Source organism: Barbus barbus, assembly GCF_936440315.1.
Source record: "Barbus barbus genome assembly, chromosome: 39".
Lineage (NCBI taxonomy): Eukaryota > Metazoa > Chordata > Actinopteri > Cypriniformes > Cyprinidae > Barbus > Barbus barbus.
Window position 1 is genome coordinate 9,496,675 of NC_136717.1, and position 19,450 is coordinate 9,516,124.

Consider the following 19,450-nt stretch of genomic DNA (forward strand, 5'->3'; position numbering starts at 1 on the left):
ACATTTAACTACCAGTTTTAGCTACTTTCAATTGAAAGCAGTTGGCAACACTACACTCAACTGTCGCAGCTTTAATTTATCTGCTAAAAAAAAAAGATTAGAAGCCATCACAAAAATTACAATGGTTTCCATTAAAATACCATTATAAACCATTAGCTTTTTCCAGTAAAACATTACAAAATTCCTTTTTGTAGTGTGTTTTGGGCATTTTTCCAATAGGATTTAACATCCCACCAATAGAATCCGTCACATACCAGTAGACACCATTATAGTTTCCATTAAAACCAATACAATTCCCATCATAACCATTAAATCCATTACATTTTCTATTGTGTTTTGGGCAGAGTTCTATTTTTCTATTCTACATATTTCTATTTTTCAGCAGGGTTACGTCGTGAATGGGGAGGGGCTATCAGACTCCGATTATAAAAAACTAAATAACTTTTTGAAATTCATACACTACATGGTTGAGTACACAGTGCATAAATACATAGTATATAAGCGCATAGTGTATAGAACGTCATTTGGGACACAGTTAGTGATACAAACCCATATGAACCCATATTTGAAATACAAAATAAAGCATAATATAAAACATAAATGGTTCTCATGTATCTTAACAAATAATCTTTAAATGAATATGCATGTGTCCTGAATATGGACATAATAAATTGCACTAATAAAGTTGTAGTGGAAAGGAAGATCATTAATAAAGATCATCATCTGAAAGCCCTTATGCAGCAAGTTTATGTCATGTAAGTCACATTGTAGTCCAAGATCTCCTTCTGCTGGTGGAGAATGGTGTGTACAATAATGTTTTAATATTTTTACAATACAATAATGCATTTTCGGGACGCCTTACTGTAAACCAGCATACTGTGCCTCACAATGCAATGCACTTCACTTGAACTCCCATTTGTAGAGTGGAGTGTGGACTAGAAGCTATATCAACCACTTATTATTGTTATTCATATATTCGATTTAAGTACACTTCTTATTGAGTAGTGTGCAGTATGGAGTATATACTGCTTGCAATTTAATTCGTTTAGTTAAGTGCATTGCTTAAATGTATTTTTAAGTTGTTGTTGTTTATGTGATATTCTCAGTATAGTCATTAAGGACAGGAATTTCATTTTTTCCAAAAACTGCCTTAAATATAATAGTCACTTTAACAGATGCACCAGTGTGTAGCATGTGTATAAAATATACCCTGAAAGGAAATGATAAGCAGCATCCTAGTTGACTAACAAGTAGAAGGTTAAATTATATAAATGATATTACTATATAACATGAATCTATTTCAAACAATTCATTATCATCAGTGGGCACAGTCACACTGTATTTTATCTAAAAATTTGCTCAACAGCCAGCAGAGACAAAATAAAAATATTTCCATGAATTAAATTTAGATACAGATGTTAGAAATAAATTTGATATAGAAAATGCTGTGCGTTTTATTCATTGATTTTTTAATTTATTAGCCACTCACTTAAAAAACCGCACTGCAAAAACTAAAGAGCCATCAAGGCAATTTCAAGCAAATTGAAATTATAAGAAAATTATATAAAAAAAATAGTACCGTGTCAATATGAAGCAATTTTCTGTAATACCGTTTCTCGTGTGTTTACTGGTATTTTGAATACACATTGTGTTTTGTTTTAGGATTGAAGGAAATACCTGTAAACCTATAGGCTATCTTCCAGGACATTGTTCATTTTCCAAAAAAAAATCTTACATTGTAGGGTGCACAAAATATGTGTGTGAGATTATAATATGCTTTTATATGATGTATTTTTCTGAAGACAATTGTTATAGAAAAATCGAACTTTTTAAATGAATATTAAATAGGGGAAATGGGGAAGAAGCCCCTCTTAAGAACGACGTGGATTTACTTTTGAAATTTAAACATATTTAGATATAAGTTTAGCATGTTAAGGTTGATAATGCATCGGCCAATGTGTTATTATAGGAAATAAACATTTGCTTGTTTAATATTGCAATATGGTTAAGTTGGCCTCTACCTTGGATAAAATGTATAGCCTAATCTAATACATGACTTTTGACATAATTCCTATTAATATTTGTATATTTTTAAAATGTCTTTAATGCAAAATACTGAATCAACTATTCTATTTAAATTTTGATTTTGACAATTTAGATGAAAAACCATATAGCCGATGACAAAGCAGAATCCCAGTAAAAGAGATTAATCTGAAACGTTAAATCATTAAATAAGAACATTTACATAATAATTGTCCATATTTTAATTGAACATGTCATAATAGCAACAGTTTGAATGCAGATTTAATGTTTCCTCTCAATTAACCAATAGGATTTAATAAAAGCAATGATATTTGGAATAATTCATGGAAATATTAAATAATAACCTGTCAATTACCCAAGTATAACATTTAAAAATAACACTAGGCTCTTAACAACTTGTCAATCGGGCCTTCGCCTGCCAATTCAGTTCAAAATAAAAGCTATAATTTTTGCTCCACAAACCCAAAAACACTGCTGTGATGTGAAAAAAAGAAAATCTTCATTTTACCCCGTCTTACCCTAAACTGAATGACTCAAATGTAGTAGGAAATTATCTGATTATCTACTTTTGCATTGACCAAAACATGTTTGTTACAAAAAGTAGCATGTTTCTGATCATATACTGTTTATTGGCAACATATGGTGTAAAATGTGCAGTACGCTGGTTATTCACAGCCGTTTTCATGTGACTGCATTAACCAGAAGGAGGCAGCACTGTAACAAATAACGAGGGCAATGATGCGTATTAAAGCATTCGCAAACTGAGCTTTGTCTCTCACTTAGATTGCACCCGCGACGGCCAGCCTGGCGGAAGGCGTTAAAATTAATTTGCATAACGTTAGCGGTTCACAAAATGGGCCGCGATGTGACGATATGAAGTCGGCTAGCGCAGGGATCAGATTTGTTGGAGACGGTTTGCATTCGGGGTGATTGGGGGTGGAAGATATCTGGATCCAATATAAAATTCCGTGAGATTCCTCCTGCGCCAGACGGGACCGATGAAGGCGATCGCATCCCAGAAGAACTCGACCGTGATTGCGAGCTCATTCATCAGCAAAGCAGCGGTGAATAGGATGAGGAGGAATTTGATGCATGCATGAAAACCAAGGGTCTGAGAGTAACGCAATTTCAATTATCTGTATGTATGTGCCGTACATGTGGAAGAATTGACAATAAAGCAGACTTGACTTGACTTGAAAATCTGACTGGTGCACCGCTGTTGGCCTCTTTCACAGCGCGTAATGGAAATAGCAGGATAACGGTATTTCAGCGGCTTTTTGCTCCTAATAGCAACGGCACCTATATAAACATATATATATGTTTTTGAACTAGGCATTTGTCTGATCTGATCGGCGCAATGGTGTCTTTGAGATGTCACCGGAGCAAGTATATATGGGCCACTCTGGGTGTGTTGGCGTTGTTGTGGCTCTACATCTTCCCAGTGTACAGGATCCCCAGCGACAAGGAAATGGTGGATGAGGTTCTGCGGCAGGGACAAACGTGGAGCAGAAACCAAACCGGAGTAGATCTGTACAGGTATTTCAGTGCATCTATGATGCGCATGGCCACATATCTTAGATAAATTGGTACCGTGTCGCGATTTGGAATGACATGTAGTCTCTCTGTAACTGTAATGAAGTAAATGGAGCGGTTGCAATCGGTATCTCATCCGTGTAATCTGGCTCTCATGCTGACATGTGAGTATTACAATGTACAGACATCTCCCCCGAAAACCCGATTAAGAGAACTCGCATGCGCAGAGAGGTAGACGCGTTTGAAACGTTATCTGACCCAGCTCTGAACTCCCAGAAAGGCAGGTCTTTGTGACGTCACAAAGAGGCTGATTCTATTATTAGATTTGTTACATTTGATTATTATTATTTTATTTATTTTTTTGGTTTGAAGTTTGTTTCGACAACTGTTGCAAAATTATTGTTCTGTCAGCATATCATACTTTATTATTATTAAATTAGAAGTAAGTCTGTTGCATAATAGAAAAGATCTGCTGTAAAACTTTACTTAAAGGAGAAAATTCTTTAATCACCTTTCCATAAATTGACAGATATTTGTTCTTTTTTAATCATAAATGCACTTTATTTTGATAAATTTCATTGTGGCCCCTTTTTATTAATTCCTTGAAATTTCTTTACTTGGATTTAAAAAGTCTTAACTTTAACTTCACAAAACCTGCTGTATTTATTTATTCATTCATTGTTTATTTATTTTTTTATAAATGCTTTTCATTTATGCTCACTTTCATATTGGTGATTAAATTGTTTTACATGTAATTGCACAGAAATATCTTTGCTGAATAAAAAGACTTGGTGCTTTCAAAAATTTGTGTTTGTTCTCAGTCAATTAGAAAGGACTATTTCAAACGCCTTTGCTTTTGCTACCTATAATCAGTGTCATAAAATCTCATTTTCTTTTTTAACAGGAAACTGTTGACAGAATGCTGTGACCCAAAGAGGATGTTTGCTGTTACTAAGGAGAACTCGCCAATAGGCAAAGTCTTGTGGTACGATGGGGAGATCTACCATTATCACACGGTCACCAATGAAACCTACCCAACCTTTGTTCAGGTACTGTCTTTCCTAAAAGTCAATGAGCCAAAAAATATGACTAGATTTTACTGCTATATCTTTATGCTAGGATATAGATCTAGTAGCATGACTGGTGATTGTTGAGAAATGCTATTATTTATCTGAATCCAAGTCTGGCATCAGCTTTACATTTTGTAACAACGTAAGACTAAAAATAGTAAAACTAATATTAACATAATACTTACCTTGTGTTGACTTCCTTGGTGTTATTGTATTTTCACTTTAATTCATGTTTGCTTTCATGCATTTGTACTGTCTTGCATTAGCTACATAACAACATTCTGCCCATCCTTAGTTTTCATAATCACCTATTTAATTCCTAATAAAATGTTTAATGCATGACAGAAGAGTGTACTGTTACAAATTCCTGTTAATTCAAGGTTGTTCCACATGTATACACAAGTATGGTTAACCAAAAATTCAGCAGTACCAAAACAAGAATTTTACACTGAATCATGAAAGAGCAAATACTGTTGTTTCTTTCAGTATTACAGTAGTAGTAGGTATGTTGTTGTCCATTTAATTGCACACCAAATAAAAATTGAAAGTTTGATCACTTGGTGTTTGAAAAAAAAATATTATTATTATCACTTGAACACCTATGGTGTTTTAAATCTAATTAATTTTAAGATGTAAGTTACCTGAACTTACAGATAAATGTCTGGAAAGTTTCTGCTAATATATATGTATATATATAGAAAATTTTATATAATTATGAATGTGTAAGTGTTTGGAAGTGAAGCAGTTGGTCCTATTTTTTTCTTTCCACCCCCACTCTCCATGAAGTTCAGCGCAGCACTCCGCCTTCTAAAAATAAACAGGCATGGGAGAGACACCCGCATGGGTCCTGATTGTCCTGTACTGGGCATCATGCCGCCTTTCAGTCGCAGTGTTCCTCCTACACTGTCTCAGAACCCACGCTCATTATTGATGGGCACACAACGCAATATCCTACACACACTCACACGGCTCTGCACACTCTAATGTAGTTACACTGTGATTTAGTATGTTTATTCAATTAGATATATGGGTTATGCAGCCTGAATGTCACTGTGGACACAGTGTTTGTTTGTTTTTTTTAAACTAAAAGGAGTCAAAGAATAATTTTATAGTACATTTATGTGACCAGAAAAGCCATTAAAAATATGTATTTTTACACACATAGTCTGAAATGACGTTCACTGTCATTCTCAGTATTATGTTTCAGCATACGTCAGACTTACTGAAACTGAATTTAACCATCTGCTTCTTAATGTTTATCAGAACATTATGTATCACTGATGCCAGATAAGGCAGCACTGATATGATCTTACTAGTTATTTGGTATAACTCTGAAGTAGAATATATAGTATAGCTGCACATCTATGACAGCATAACAGTTACATTCTGTATTAACACACCACGTCTGTTGATTTTTTAGTAGACCCAAGCCATATGTAGGGATATGTTGGGAAGTCGTGGCCTAATGGTTAGAGATTCGGACTCGTAATCCAAAGGTTGCGGGTTCGAGTCTCCGGCCGGCAGGGATTGTAGGTGGGGGGAGTGAATGTCCAGCGCTCTCTCCACCCTCAATACCACGACTGAGGTGCCCTTGAGCAAGGCACCGAACCCCCAACTGCTCCCCGGGCGCTGCAGCATAAAATGGCTGCCCACTGCTCCGGGTGTATGTTCACGGTGTGTGTGTGTTTACTGCTGTGTGTGTGCACGTTGGATGGGTTAAATGCAGAGCACGAATTCCGAGTATGGGTGACCATACTTGTCTGAATGTCACTTCACTTTTTCACTTTTCACTTTATGACTGAGGTACCGAACCCCCAACTGCAACCCCCGCTGCAGCATTAGCATTAACTGCTCCGGGTGTGTGTTCACTGCTGTGTGTGTGTTAAATGCAATTCTGCTCTGGACCAGTAAGAAACCAAAAAAAACAACTTAGCAGTACGCTAACCACCACGCACTTTGCAACAGTATATCAACTTCCTGCCATCTACCCACAATACCCTGAAAAACTGACAAGCACAAAAATGTCTGATGATGAGTGTCTAATTATGAATGTGTGAGATGAAATTGTGAACTGTAATGCAAATTAATCACCAGGGGGACTTACAAAGGGTCTTTTCATTGATTCAGTTTTACTCTTTGAAGCGTATGAATATTGAAGTAACCTTGATTTGATTATGCATTCATCAAAAGAAACAAATGGAAATGTACTCTGTGTGTGTGTGTGTGTGTGTGTGTGTGTGTGTGTGTGTGTGTGTGTGAGAGAGAGAGAGAGACTCTTTATTGCTTCGACCCATTTGTCAAACTCCCACTGTTTTTGTGTTGCTAGGATACACCATTGCTGCTTCCTCTGAAGAAGTGTTCGGTTGTGGGCAATGGAGGGGTCCTGAAACACAGTGGCTGTGGAAAAGAAATTGACCAAGCTGACTTTATCATGAGGTGAGAAGATGGTAATATGTGTTTGTGAGTGTCAAATCATATCCAAAGTCAAACAGAATTAGTATTACATTAATATATATTCATTTAGAAAATTCATCAAACCAGCAATATTTGCAGCACATAATGCCAAGTTTGAATAAAAACATTAGTACATTACTACACAAACTAAAGCAAAGGTGGCATGCAGAAAGAGAAAGCCTTTGTGGAAAAGATATGTAATGGGTGAAGGTAAGTAGTTCATCCCATTGCAGAGAAGTAAAGGTGCTTCATTGTGAAGGAATGTTTTGTGCCCCTCATTCACTGACTCTAAATTGAGGTAGGAGGCTCCATTTCCAGTTGCAGTTCTCAAAGCCAGTATCAAATACTTGAATTTGAAGTAAGCAGCAACAGGAAGACAGTGGAGTGGAACCAAGATAAATATGGTGTGGAGCTTCTTTGATTGAAGAGCAGATGTGCTGCCAAGTTGTGGATCATCTGCAGAGGCTTATATGTGCTGACTGGAAGACTGGCCAGTAGTCCAGTTTTGAAATGACAAGTGTTTAGACAAGGAGCTGTGCAAAGTACCCAGATAAAATAGTCTGGTATTCCTGATTTGATAAAGCATTAACTTGCATGACCAGGCTTTTGTTGAGATGTGGGTAGTAAACTGGTCATCAAACACTACCACCAGGTTCCTTATCCTGGTTGGTGTTCGTGGTGATGAATCCAATTGAACAGTGACAAGGTAATCGACTAACTGTTAGTTGTGATTTACGAGCTCTGGGATTGCAAGGTTGAGCTAGACTTACCTCTATCCAAGTTGAAATGTGTGAAGGGCAAGCAGAGATGCAAGCTGAGACTGTCAGGTTCGAACAACAGGTAGAGCTGCTTATAGTTCCATGACTTTATAGGAAAGTCATGTGTCTGTTTGATCAAGCATAGTGAGGTTGTGTATATTAAGAAAAGGAGAGGACCAAGCACTGTGGTGCCTCAGGGTTCAGTCCTTGGTCCTCTCCATTTCTAGTTATGTATGGTTTTCAATGCAACAAAGCAATGAGAACAGATGATCTGGAGTTCTCTCTTGTTTGGTGTAGAGCTTTATTGACAGCCAGGTGGACCCAGGTGGAACATCCGCTGTTGAAATCTAGATTGGTTGGTGATGGGTAGCTTGACCTGTGAGGGAAAAAAGTACTGATTCAATAGTTAGGGATATTTGTGAGAAAAGGGAAGAGAGATTAGAGACTACTAGGGTTAAGTTTTGACTTTTTTTAGCAGTGGGGTTACCTCAGCCAAATTAATATGGAGGGAAAGTTAAAAGTCATGAGGAGATGTGATGATTCAGTTGAGAGTTAGTAACAGCAGTGTAGTCTCCTGTAGAAAATGAGAGAGGATCATGTTCTCTAAGGCAGACCTGGGCATTGTACGGCCCCCGGGCCACATCCGGCCCTCTGGCTATCCTTGACTGGCCCGCATGAGGTAATTTGTGAATTAAAAGTCAGTCGCAAATAGGTGTAATTAGGTGTATGCAACACAACCGCACTGCTTGTATTTTCAAGGCAACAGCTTTGTTTCCTTATAATGAAACAACTTAAAATCAGTTAGAAACTTAGAATCAGATCGATTTTATTTCTGTAAACTCATAAAAACAACAAAACGTTGCTTTTGTAAAATAGCTTTCTGCCATCTCTGAAGCTGAGCGCGTCATAAAAAAAGAACTGAAACTCAGCAGCGTACGGCTGCCTCACAGACATGTGAAATAGGCTAAGGATAGAAAGTTTAAAACATATACTTTTAAACGAACGATATTAGCTTTAATATAAACATGTGATTAGTTAAAGGATTAGTTCACATTTAAAAAAACCTTTGCTAATAATTTACTCACCCCCATGTCATCCAAGATGTCCATGTCTTTCTTTCTTCAGTCGAAAAAAAATTAAGGTTTTTGATGAAAACATTTCTCCATATAATGAACTTCAATGGGACCCAAACGGTTCAAGGTCAAAATGACAGTTTCAGTGCAGCTTCAAAGGGCTTTAAACGATACCAGACGATGAATAAGGGTCTTATCTAGCGAAACGATCGGTCATTTCAAAAATAAATAAAAAAGTTGAAGTTTTATAAGCACAAATGCTCGCCTTGTTCTGTACTGTGATGCGCGTTCGTGACGTCACGTAATACGCAATTACGTGGAAAAGGTCACGGTTCACTTAGGCGGAAGTACCGAGTCAGTAGGCTTTTTAATATTAAAACACCCAGGATACGCACACGAAATGGGCATTTTAAACGATAAACTGACACAAAGACATTTGAATATGTGTATATGGTCCTCCTTCCGCACATTTGTAAACACTGACTCGGTACTTCCGCCTAAGTCAACCGTGACCTTTTCAACGTCATTGCGTATTACGTGACGTCACGAACGCGCATCACAGAACAGAGCAAGGCGAGCATTTGTGCTTATAAAACTTAAACTTTTTTATTTATTTTTGAAATGACCGATCGTTTCGCTAGATAAGACCCTTATTCATCGTCTGGTATCGTTTAAAGCCCTTTGAAGCTGCACTGAAACTGTCATTTTGACCTTGAACCGTTTGGGTCCCATTGAAGTTCATAATATGGAGAAATGTTTTCATCAAAAACCTTAATTTCTTTTCGACTGAAGAAAGAAAGACATGGACATCTTGGATGACATGGGGGTAAGTAAATTATCAGCAAAAGTTTTTTAAAAGTGAACTAATCCTTTAATAATGACTTAAATGAGCAACTAGTTAAGTTGTTGTGGGCAGCCCTATTAAATACCAGCAAGCATTTAAAGCATTTTTAAAGAATTTTAGCTACGCATTTCCATTGTCAGATAACGTAACGGAGAGATGTCCATCCATAAAACTGATTTTTCCTCTGAAACACAAAAACTAATTTATTTAAATAAAAAAATGTAAATTGGTCAGCTTGGTCTTTTTACTTGGTAATTTTCTTGTCAGGAGCTCCGAACTTGATGTCACAGAGAGTATCAGTGAATCAGGGGCTAGATGGTTTTGCTAGTGCTAACCCAAGGGTGTACAAAACTGGGTGACTTTTCTTGCAGAGTTTATCTCCAATAAACCTGCTTAGAAGGTTTAGTGATCCTGAAGACCTTGATTAACTGGTTGCTGGCCTGTGCTAACCTGTGATAGGTGATAAGTGATAAGGTGATAAGTGTTAAATGTATCAGTAAATGTATCGGTAGCATCACAATAAGACCTGGGATTTTTATTAATGTATTTACTATAAAAAACAATGCTTTCTTCTCTACCTCTAGATGTAACCTACCTCCTCTGTCCAAAGAGTACACCACTGATGTTGGTACCAGAACACACCTGGTGAGCGCGAATCCTAGCATTATTGAAAAGAAGTACGTGTCTTCTCCTTTTCACTTATTTATTTTTTTATTTGGGGGGTTATGGATTCATTATGATACTTTAATTAAAATAACAACATTCAGTTGTGGATACCGAAAACAATGGAAACAATGATTTAGATTCATGGCAGCACCTTTCTGCTCTACCTGGAGATTTCCTTAGTTTTCATAATAGATGCACACCTTTGTTTTTTTCACAGCAGGCTTTGCTTTGGTGACAGCACTACTGCATTTAATCAAAACTGAAATTGTTCAATTATAATTATCTTTTTAATTCCGATTATTTTAGTACTGACTTTGTACCAATATTTTTACATCCCTAAATGGCTAATACATTTATCTATCATTTTAGTCCAAGCCTCAAACATCTGATAAACCACATTGTTTTTTTGACTTGCTATTTTTTTTATTTACATATTTGTTCTTCTGCAATACTGTGGCACTTTACAATTCTTTCTCTCATTCTACTGAACCATGTTTTTTCCTACCCTAAACGTTTCCATATCTCATTCATCTTAGCTTTTTTATAAAGCCCTTCTATGTGAAACAGCTGGTAGCTATTTGTGCTTTCTGGTGAAGTTAGCAGCATGCAGCAACAGCAGGAAAACAGAGACAGAATGGTCAGAAAAGGACACACAGTTCTCCAGACGGCTATTGTCTTGAGGGTTGAATATCGACCTTTCTTAGTGGATTAGCATGTTTACTTATTGCATTAGATGGCAGGAGAACTCCAAAGTGCCCTGTTAGTACCAGGGTCATTCTTCTTATTTTTTTATTATTAAAAACAGCATATTAATATGCTTGTGTTGTAATGTGAGTGTTTCTAAAGGTATATGAGACATTCCGAATCCAGCTCAAGCTCACACACTTTATTCATTATAACTTGACTATTCACACAATGCCAAGGAAATAACAGGATGTTTAACAAAATACAATATAAATAGAGCTAAAGTTAACCATGGTCAATCCGATTTCTGAATTCATTCATCCATTGTGGCCACGGTATCTTTAAATCAAACAGTTTGGTTACAGAAAGAACATTTTTTAACTATGTTTTACTTCATTCCATTTTGACATTAAAATGAAAAAAAAAAAAGTTTATCGTTCCTCTTATTTTTCCCTGTCAGCTTTCAGAACCTACTATGGTCCCGCAAATCCTTCGTAGAGAGTATGAAGGTATATGGTTCCAGCTACATCTATATACCAGCGTTCTCCATGAAGCCTGGCACTGACCCCTCCCTGCGTGCATACCACACCCTTGCAGACTCCGCCTCCAACCAGACTGTCCTCTTTGCCAACCCAGACTTCCTTAAAAACGTCGGTCAATTCTGGAAGAGCCATGGCGTCCATGGCAAACGGCTGTCCACAGGGTTGTTCCTTGTGAGCCTTGCCCTTGGCTTGTGCGAAGAGGTGACCGCTTACGGTTTCTGGCCATTTTCGGTGGGACTGGATGAGCAGCCGGTCAGCCACCATTATTATGACAACATTCTCCCATCCTCGAGATTTCATGCCATGCCTGAGGAATTCCTGCAACTCTGGCACTTGCATAAGAGCGGCACGCTGCGTATGCGGGTCGGCGATTGTGCAAAAGAAGGACAGGAGCCTAAGAAGGAAAAATAAGTGAAAGTGTTGCCAGGGGCAACTCCATATATCTCCACAGGAACAGGACAGCCACCCTGTGATTAGCATGAGAATACTGTGGGTTGTGTGGTGATGCCCCACCCCCAGAGCTGGGCCTCTCTTTGGTGTCTATATGCTTGAACCTCAACTGCTACCAACACACCCCCACCCTCTTGTTGCCAAGGGACTGTTGTAAAGACTTGCATGTGTACCCATCCTCATGTATGCGCTCACTGGAAGCTTGTTGTGTCCGTTTGTAGAAGTCCCAGGGTGATGAGGGACTCAGGTGTCATGTGACTTATTTAAACTGCATCCACCAGCAGTTGGACCCTTGACTCTAAGGACTATTTGTTCACTTAATATAAAGAGAGAGTTGGGGAGGGGCTGCGTCAAACAATGTCTTAAGTATTTTAAATGGGAATTCAGAAATTGGGAGCAATGCTTTGATCATTTGGCATATTTTTGTTTTGTCTTGAACATTGATTCTCTGAAGTTTTGAGGAAATGGAATGAGGAATAATGTGAAAATCTTAGTGTTTGCTTATATACAAATCAGTGTACAAATATAGGTTTAGCCTGGAAAAGGGAAGTTGGGAATTGAATGTACAGCCACAGTATCCACAGTAACCTGTTTAAAAACTTTGAGACCGGTTTAAAGTGAAGGCTGCAGTTCACGTATTATTGTGAGTATATTTCTAGTTTTATTTATTTTTAACATTCAGTGAAGTAGGATATTTACCAAGAACCACCTTGTCAGTCTAGATCAGTTGTTTCTTACATGACCATAGTGTTTTATCAAGCTTGGAGTGGGAAATCATGATTTGAGAGACCACATCCAGCTGGAAGGCTTCCATAAAGCGGATGGAGGCCCAAATTCTGTAGAAGAGTGAGTAAATTGTTTGCATACCAATGGAATAAGTATTTTCAGACAGAGTTCGCGGTGACTTCTGTGGCAGCATCTTTAATTATTGTGTTATTTGTATGTGTTTGAATTCCGTCATTAGGCATACAAAGTGGTGTAATAATCCCTTATCACATGGTTGAAGGGGAACCAATCATACGATAAATGTTTTTTTTGCCTGCTAAGGTGCTGGACACCTGGTCCGGAACATGTAAATAATCATCAGTTTCGTTATTATTTCCACAAGAATCATGGGTTCTCTGAATGTATTGGCAGCCATTTTGGTAGTCTGCCCAGTAACTTGTTTCCTTGTTGTTGTTAAACTGCACACAGGGAATTAGGTTTAAATTTGTAGGTGCTAGCTGTATCACATCCACTCCAGCTTAGTCTTAATATAGCATCACTGACAGACAGATGTAATAGGTACGACTGGTAGGAGAATGCACTATTATGTTGATTTAAAGCCAGAGACCTCAGTATTTATAGGTTTAGTTCACCCCACAATGACAACTGTCATCAACTACTTACCCGTCTTGAAAAATCCATTTCTTTCATCTTTGAAACACAAATAAAGATATGTTTAATTGTTTTGAGCTCCATTGAAAGTCTCACATTTTTCATGCTTCAAAAAAAGACATAAGACATTGTAAAAGCAATCAAGCGGTTTAATCCAAGCCTTATGAAGAGGCATAAAAGTTAAAGATTGATCACCGCACATATATGTGTATGTGAGCATCTCAAATATGGTAAATGGAAGCCCAACCATACTTTCCTTGATGCCCTGATAAACAAACCTGATTGGTTTTTGTTTGAGCTTTCTGAAACGTCAAAGTTTTTGTGTAATGGACTTTCAATGGAGGGACAGAAATCTCTCAGATTTGTTTTATGGATTGGGAATGACATGAGGGTGAGTAAATGATGACAGAATTTTCTATTTTTAGGTGAACTATCCCTTTAATGGGAGAACAGAGTTGCCTTTAAATGTGTCTGCCATTTAAAGCAGGTGTGTTAGCATTCAGGTAGCTAGCTATAAGACAGCCTAACTTGCTTAGAAGTTGTCGTGTATACATATTGTTTGTGCATTAATGTTGGGAAGCTCTACTACGAGCTATGTAATGGTTGAATCTCACAAAATACATAACCAGGTCACATTTCACCCCAGTCAAGAGAAAAAATGACAATTGAGCACATTTCCCTGAATGTTCTCACTCTTAATGTGTTTGGAAAGATCTAAAACTGAAATAAAAAATTTAAAAGTGGCATAAATTAAATACAGTACAACAAATAATGGAGCATAAATGATTGTGCTTAATTCCATAAGTGTTAGTGGTCATGAAAAAAAATGGGGTGAACTATGACCCGGACTTGTTCTTAGCAGGTTTTTTGAGACTCGCTCGGATAGGAACGGAAATGTGTGCACTCAGTTGAGTATCTCCAGAAATTCCCATGACCGTATTTTCACACTTTAAGCCAATGAGTGCCTTTATCAGTATTAAAAAGGCTATGGACATTATATTATCAAGGACAAGTTTTTAACCAAATCTAAAGATTATTTATTTTCCCCCCAAACTCAAACTCAAACCTCACAGCATTGTTTTTAAGAATTTTTAACCAAGGCCGATGTATTATGATTTATGATAAGTGAATGGATGTGAGTTTCAAAATATCCTAGGTTGTAGAAGGACCAACGTACATTATTGTAATTTTTTTAACATTGCTTAGTTGCCAGAAAACCACAACTTTAGCGTACATGAAGCTGTTAAATGCTGGAGCTGATGATTATTCTTTTTCTTTACACCTTTTTATGCTGTTTAGTATTGTGAATGAGTGGGGTAGTAGTTTGTAAGTAGGCATGCACGACTGTGATATGTAATTGGTTTTTGAAACTGATTTTGAGTAAGAAACTCACAAACAATTATGTATTTTACGTTCCGCCCTTTGAGCCATATGAGGGTGTGTGCCCGGCTGAAACTGAGCTTACCTCAACTGTACTATTCACTGTTAAATTCATTGATGAAGCTCACGGGAGCTTGGACCTTAGATACTTAAGTATGTTTTACTTCACTAAGCTGTAAATGTGTCCTATCATGTCAATCTTCTTTGCTCAAGCAGTTGGTGTTTGTATTTGAGCATGTCACAGTCTACTAACAATAAACAGGAACTGGACGTTGTTAACGTGCCACCTGGGTTATGCCAATATTGAAAATGTGATAAGAAAAAAGCAAACACACTGCTTTCAAACAATAAAGACGTCCTGTCAACTCATTTGTTGCAGTATGTGTGAAGTCTATGAATAACAGTCTGTCTAGATGAAGCACTCCATTGTATATCGGACGAGCATATCTGTTCAATAATGTCAGGACCCAGCTGTGTGCTTGCAGATGGTCAAAAGACTCATTATATTGATTAAAGGTGTTATTTGTTGGACAGGCTACTGAGAGACAGAATCAAGAGAGCTAGAAATAAATATTAATAGTTAAAATCCACACATTTATGTCGTTTTATTGCCAAAAAATCATCTCTTGCAAATAGTGTGTATTTAGAGAAGCTAGTTTTCTCAACATAATTCAACCCAAAATATTTCTCCTTTATTATCAGTACATAAGTATCCATGTGGTCACAAAAAAGAAACGTGTGTATTCCATTCAGCAAATACAAATCAGATATAAAGCGAACTTAAATACACAATATTTCATTCCTCAATTTATTCCCTAATGCTCCACGTATGTAGGTTTTGTCCTCTGGAATAATAATATGTTTTGTACTGGCGTGGGTGTTCAGGTTGGAGATTTTGCAGCTACACTGAGGCTCCAGTGAGGTGAACGTTTATAATGGCTTTTTTTTTTCTTTTAAAATAGGCCAACTGCTGGGGACTGTGATAAGATAGCAATGCAAATAAGTAGAAGCAATTTAAACACCCACATAACCCTTCTAAAGTGCCTTTCCATTTGCAGTTGGCAATATTATTAGGTAATGACATACACTTTGTCATGTTCTATGCATAGAATACTTTTACTTGCAATGTAGCTAGCACTTCATAAATTCAATTTTTACTCATCTTGTACTTCACACACACAATTTCAAGCCTTCTTGTTTGAAATGGCATGCATGAGAGGTAAGTAGGCCTTCTTAATTCCAATCATTGACATCTTGATCTTAAGATCCACTCCTCTCCACTAAGCGCCATCACAATCTCCATTGATTATTGTATTCAGTAATGCATGCCACTCACACATATTTTAGCACTGCCAGACACTACTGAAGAATTACGACCTGAAGAATTGATAGATTCCCCAAAATCTTCTAAATAAATAATTTTAAGGGTCAAACTGAGGTTAGGTTAGTTTAGAGTAGAAAGCCGTGTAGGGGAAACTCATTTCCTACTTTTTCACATTAAAAACAATAGAAAAACAGTTCAACACTACATTCACAAAAAAGCTGACCACACACACAATCAAACATAAAAAAACCTAACTGCAGCAGGGTTCTGTATCATTCAGTTGAACACTGAGGCATCACCAGTCTCTCACAAATGTCCTGTTAACACCTGCTATTAAGATGCGTTTTTGTCAATAGTATAGGATCACGTGTGATTTTCACGCTCCCATTTACACCCATTTTAATCTGTCTCTGTTGTCCACTTTTGACCACTTTCCTGATTTCTTTGAGGGAAGGAAGGGTCTATGGACTGGTGTATGTATGGTCTTTTTCTGATCTTTTAATCTAATATTGCAAAATAACCTCTCACAATTTATATATGAACACTTAAGGAGACAACAGAAAGTAACTCAAGAGAGTAGGAGCTTACATGTTCTGCTTTAATAGCTGCAAAACTACGCCTAACGATGTGGGTTTGTCTTAGAATTAGTAATGGTAAGAGAACATTCGCTTTCAAACCAAACTTACGTTTTCAACTGGCAAAGTCCTGTAATGTTTAAGAGTGAAGGTCCTTGCACACTGAGTCTGAAGTTTCTGTATGCTTTTTTTCCATATTCGTCATCCTTTCCTATTCAAAATGCATGCTACGGATGTAAAAACGTAGAACATCGAACCTGATCTGGATTTTTTTTATGACGGACGAAAGTTTCGAAGACAATGTGTAAATGTGATTGACACAATGTGACGGCATATTTGTTTTTTAACGTGCGAAAAATTCAGATGTGAATTTCGGACTCAGAGTGCAAAGACTCTTAGAGCGTAGGAGATCTTTAGTGGCTATTTGATGACATGAGCGTCTACACTACAAAAGCAATCCGGTTGTTTTCGCCTACATCTGGAAGTTGTCGAAAGTGGATAACCTCAACACACATCTTAATACTAGGTGTAAACAGGGCCTAAATTAACTTTTTAGTCCACTAAAACACTATGTAGTGGATGGCGTCATTACACAGTATCATTTTTAATTATGCCCTTGTTCACTTTTCTCCCTTGCACACATTGAGTTCTGTCTTCTTTACGTGCTTTTGGTACTACTCCTGCTGAGGTTTCTTCCAGGTCTAACCTTCTCAAAAACCATTAGACATGCAAGGATATATTATAGACCAGACTTTTGGGGCCAGGGCCTGGAGCCAACTTCTGACTACCAGGCACCTCTCAAGCTGAAAACATACACTGAACAGTGCTTCAATGTATGAAATTATGAACGTTATGGTGCAGGACCAAAAAAAAGTGATGTATGAAGCACCAGTTCACACAGAAGATACTTTCAAACCAAGCAGCATCTTGCAGAACTCCTGATCACATGGATTCCTAGATTTTGCCCGTAAAAAAAAAAAAATGTAAATGTGAAGCTTGGATGTTATATCCACCAACAATATTGTTGTCTTTTATATGATATATTATGCAGATGGTATGTTTATTCTTCTTACTGCAACTTTAGAAAATATTGACATGAGAAACTACAGAGTCTGGTACCTCCAGGCATCACCAGAAGATAATATGTCCTTGTAGACAGGAGGTGTGAGTGGAAGAGACACTTCCTCTTGATTGCCGGTTGTGGCAGAGATCAGTTCAGTACACTTGTCCTAGAGGTGGTGGCAGACTTTGTGCTCCACTTACCCTCTTATCAGTAGCTGGGAAGACATCCTGACCTCTTTCAATGGTTGCTCTTTTTGTATTCCACAATTCAGGATAAGTGGGGCGAAAGCAAATTAATTAAAAATGAAGTCACCCTCAGTATTGACATTCACTCCCCCCACCTACAATCCCTGCCGGCCCGAGACTCGAACCCGCAACCTTTGGATTACGAGTCCGACTCTCTAACCATTAGGCCACGACTTCCTCATGTGCTCCGGTTGTATTGTAAACAATGGTGTCGTTTATATTTCTTATCAGTTTGAGCCCGATTGAGACGCAGAGGATATTAGTGAAGAAGATCGCGCAGAACCTGTGCAAGGCTTTTAATTGTATGTTTGTTTGTTGTTGGTTCATACTTTTAGATATGCTGTTATTTGTAAGTGCTACTGCTTCTGTTAGCTTTTAATATACGGTTTTATTCTGATTAAAGCTTTAATACAGCACAGCAACCGCACACACATCCATGTATAAAGCTTCTAATTGCTATGTGAAAATAAGCGTATAATTGGAACAGTTTGTTGGAGCTGATCTGACGATCGGACCCAGGACATAGCTCTTTGTAGTCCCTACGAGACGTTTTTGTATAGGCATTAAACTGCCATAATTTTAAAAGACGATATTTGTGTTTGCGTTGAACTTTCAGCTTCGTAACTTTGCAGATATTGTTTATGCTCAAACAGCAACATTACACACTAACATTAAAAAGGTGAAATTGCCATCAACCACCCCTTTAATGTTACCACACTTGAAATTTCAAGTGATTGTTCAACCAAAAAATTTACTTAATTTACCTGCAAATTTCTTTCTTCTGCTGAACACAACAGATGGTCCCCATTTACGTCCATTGCATTTTATTTTTATTTTTTCATAATATGGGTATCAGTGGAGTCCATCGACTGTTTGGTTACCAAATGGTGACAATTAAATTTTTGGGGTAAATCTATTTAATGATCATTAATGCAGCCCAAAAAAGAAAAAAAAAAACACTAAATACTATGAAAAAGAGTTACGCTGACCAAAATAACACTGCGTTTGTATATGAAGTCAATGCCATATGACATCATAACTGTTACTCTTACTATAGATTTCAGCTCATCACAACAAGGTGAAGGCAAAATGCACCAATTAGGCCTATATGCATCTACTATTTTATGCCTTCAGGCAATCACATCAGGGGTACTAGGAATCTTTACAGTATACAAAAAATCTTCCCCTCAGACATAAATAGCAATGATTTCTAAAGGGTCAGCAGGGCTCTTGATGACAAATCAGAAATTAAAACTTGTGCTTCTCCAAAGACTATTGACACATGACATCATTCAAAATTTCTCAGTAGACCAACAGACCTCTGTACTGAACTCACTCACATTAGCTGAGGGTTCTCCATATGTATGGG

At 37.4% G+C, this 19,450-nt stretch overlaps 1 protein-coding gene across 2 annotated transcripts; it reads left to right on the forward strand.

Annotated features, from left to right (window-relative positions):
* Positions 1-2,795: 2,795 nt before the first annotated feature.
* st8sia1 (ST8 alpha-N-acetyl-neuraminide alpha-2,8-sialyltransferase 1) lies at positions 2,796-15,243 on the forward strand. Of its 2 annotated transcripts, XM_079399251.1 has the most exons (6): positions 2,817-3,107; positions 3,376-3,579; positions 4,481-4,625; positions 6,973-7,082; positions 10,360-10,452; positions 11,586-15,243. In XM_079399251.1, the coding sequence occupies exons 2-6, from the start codon at positions 3,401-3,403 to the stop codon at positions 12,076-12,078; spliced, it is 1,020 nt and encodes a 339-aa protein (XP_079255377.1). In that variant the 5' UTR covers positions 2,817-3,107; positions 3,376-3,400; the 3' UTR covers positions 12,079-15,243. The 2 variants fall into 2 exon arrangements, with proteins under 2 accessions (XP_079255376.1, XP_079255377.1); XM_079399250.1 differs by having other exon boundaries at positions 2,796-3,579.
* The last annotated feature ends 4,207 nt before the right edge of the window (positions 15,244-19,450 follow it).

Coding starts and splice junctions, on each gene's coding strand:
- st8sia1 (XM_079399250.1), top strand. CDS start 3,401: ATGGTGTCTTTGAGATGTCACCGGAGCAAGTATATATGGGCCACTCTG. Junction 3,580..4,480: donor ACCGGAGTAGATCTGTACAG/GTATTTCAGTGC, acceptor CTTTTTTAACAG/GAAACTGTTGACAGAATGCT. Junction 4,626..6,972: donor CCTACCCAACCTTTGTTCAG/GTACTGTCTTTC, acceptor TTGTGTTGCTAG/GATACACCATTGCTGCTTCC.